The sequence below is a fragment of the Buceros rhinoceros genome, unplaced genomic scaffold, assembly GCF_000710305.1.
Source record: "Buceros rhinoceros silvestris isolate BGI_N320 unplaced genomic scaffold, ASM71030v1 scaffold1530, whole genome shotgun sequence".
Lineage (NCBI taxonomy): Eukaryota > Metazoa > Chordata > Aves > Bucerotiformes > Bucerotidae > Buceros > Buceros rhinoceros.
In genome coordinates, this window is record NW_010387663.1 from 26,699 (window position 1) to 29,325 (window position 2,627).

Sequence of the window (2,627 nt, forward strand, 5' to 3'; positions counted from 1 at the left end):
AACCGAGGGGCTGAGGCTCCTGAGCTCAATCCCCAGATTCGCTTTTAACAGGGCCTCGGCACCCTTACGTGTTGTAGGAGTGGATGTAGATGCGATGCAAGGACGCCTGCTGCAGGGAGAAGACGTCGACCATGATCCTGTGCAAAATGTCGTTGGTTTCCGCAAAAAACTGGTCGAATCCCCAGCATTTCTCCTGATCAGCCTCCAGGATGTTTGCCAAGATGGGGATCAGCTGGTCCTTCAGCCCACTGCAGCAGCACCAGAAGGGATGTTCGCACAGGCTGGCGTGACCTGAGCAGTGACCCGCGGGGCAGGGGCGAGGTGCAGCCCCTCTCCTGCGGCTCAGCTCCCGTGCTGCCAGAGCCCTTGCCCTGGCCTGCAGCCCTTTTTCCCAGCTCTAAAGCAAAGACAGCTCTGAGAGCTGTGAACCTGCAGATGAAAAGCTCATCTGCCTCATTAAAACTGCCCGGGCTCTCTGAGGTCGGATTGCCAGCTCTGCCGCCCAGCCCTGAGACCTGCAGCAGGAGCCGAGCCCGGCAAGGGACACTCACATGGAGAGCCGGCAGGTGACGGGCAGCTCATAGCTCCACTCGATGCCCCCGTTCTCCTGCCTCTGGACCCCCGCGATGGCTCCAGGAGGCTTCTCGGTGGTGATTTTATACCTGCGGAAAGGGAATTGCTTGAAGCTGAGATGAGCCCAGTGGCCTGTTTGGGCACCGTGTCCCTGGAGTGCAGCGAAGAGGGAAAGGGCAGAGCAGGGATGGGCTGGGAAAAACAGAGCTCAGCGACAGAAAAGAAAGCACAGAGAGAAAAGATGTTGAGAAACACAAAAACTTTCAAGCAAGCATTAACCCCGTCTCCTCATCCAGCTGTTTGACCACAAAGCTGTGAGAACACATTTTGAGGGCCAGCATGGTAAACGGGGCACAGATCTGTTCCCGCACCGCGCACATGCTCACCACCAGCTGCATTTCAGGGCTCTCTGGGCTATGTGGGATTAAACGAGCAGTAAACTGCAGCTCATCGTCACACGGCGCTGCTGGCACCAGGCTGTCCTGCAGCCCCCAGGACCACCCGCCCTGTTCCACCACCCAGCCGCAGCACCCGGTTGGACGCAGTGCCTACATGATCTCCTTGTTCCTGCGTGGTCCCCCGAAGGGGACGAAGGGGAGACTGCCGGTGGCAGCGTGGTAGAGGGTGACGCCGATGCTCCAGAGGTCCACGGTGACGCCGTACACCTTCTGCTGCGGCTTGCGCAGGACAGCCCGCTCGTACATGTCCGGGTGCTGCAGGGAGGAAGCAGAGAGCGGCACTGCCAATGCGGCCAGAGGGTTTGCAGCAGGCACCGAGCCTGGGGATTGAACACCAACTGCTCGCTTTGGCCGCTCTGACTGCTGTCCCCCCCAAACGATGTAACTGTACTGTAACTCTACAACAAAAACGCTCAGACCCCCCTCTTTGAAAAGCGGGGCCCCTTTGTGATGGGGCTTGCCGGGTCACTGCTGCTCTCTACAAGTTGCCCAGTTGCTGGATGGAGGGATGGGGACCAGCTTCCCCCAGAACTCCCAGGCCAGCGAAGCGCCGTACTCACGAGATATTCCTCCGTCCCATAGACAGACACAAACTTTTCATCATCATCCAGCTCTCGGGCAGCCCCAAAATCCGTCAGCTTATAGATGCTCTGCCCGTCTTCCCCCATCAGGCGCATGATGTTGCCAGGTTTGATGTCTCGGTGGACGACGCCGTTCTCACGGAGGTGGTTCATCCCTGCCACTGGGCACAGGGGGAAGGCAGTGTAAGGAAATCTCCTTGCTCCAGCCGGTTTTGTTTAAATGCAGGAATGTGAGCAGGGTCAGAGAGGGGACAAGCCCCCAGGGCTGGCTGGAGCTCGCAACCCCACCCTGCCTGAAGGTGCAACTTCTGATCCCTCAGCCCAGCCCTTGTGTCCATAGCCCAGGGCTGGTGCCTGCAGGGTTCCAGCAGCACCATGAGGTCCCCAGCGTGCCCATCCTCAGCCCCAGGCTGTGCTCATGGTGGCTAGTAGCTGCCCGGGCCGGGGGTGCAGGGACCCTCACACTCACCCACGCATTGCAGCACGATGAGGAACTCGGACTCGGACAAGCCAAACGCGTTCGCTGGGTCTTCCAACACGTTCAGCAAGCTGCCGCTCGAGCAGTACTCCATCACCAGCACCTTCTGCTTGCTGCTGCCCTGCGGTGGGGAGCAGCTGTGAGGGCTCGGCACACTCCGTGTCCCAGCCGGTGGCCTGTCCCCCCTCAGACAGGACCACTGCTCCGCTCCCACAGCTCAGCCCTGCTCCCCAGCAGCACTAGCCCGGTCAGCACATGAGCTGAGGTCCCACTTACCGTCTCCTCCACAGCAAATAATTTGACAATGTTTTTATGGTTCAGCTTCCTCAGCATCTCAAACTCTCGCATCTGGACCTCCTGGGGCCGGAGGTAGCTGGCATTATTAAAGACCTTCACAGCAACCAGCTCCCCTGATTTCTGGGCAAAGAAGAAAAAAAGGAAACGGTGGTGACGCCATCCAGGTCCTAAGCAGCTCCATCAGCCCGTCACTGCTGCCACATCCCACTGGGGATGCCAACGCTGCTGCCACCATAACGT

General features: G+C 59.2%; 1 protein-coding gene across 1 annotated transcript in view; it reads right to left on the minus strand.

The window, feature by feature from the left end:
- IKBKE (inhibitor of kappa light polypeptide gene enhancer in B-cells, kinase epsilon) overlaps window positions 1–2,501 on the minus strand; it is an 11,352-nt gene extending 8,851 nt beyond the window's left edge. Inside the window, exons 1-6 of the mRNA XM_010136807.1 lie at window positions 2,367–2,501; window positions 2,082–2,211; window positions 1,592–1,773; window positions 1,126–1,286; window positions 552–662; window positions 69–248 (exon numbers count right to left, since the gene is read on the minus strand). Of these exons, the coding sequence (XP_010135109.1) occupies window positions 69–248; window positions 552–662; window positions 1,126–1,286; window positions 1,592–1,773; window positions 2,082–2,211; window positions 2,367–2,438 (836 nt within the window). The 5' untranslated portion in view covers window positions 2,439–2,501. The remainder of the gene's footprint in view (window positions 1–68; window positions 249–551; window positions 663–1,125; window positions 1,287–1,591; window positions 1,774–2,081; window positions 2,212–2,366) is intronic.
- Between the last annotated feature and the right edge of the window lie 126 nt (window positions 2,502–2,627).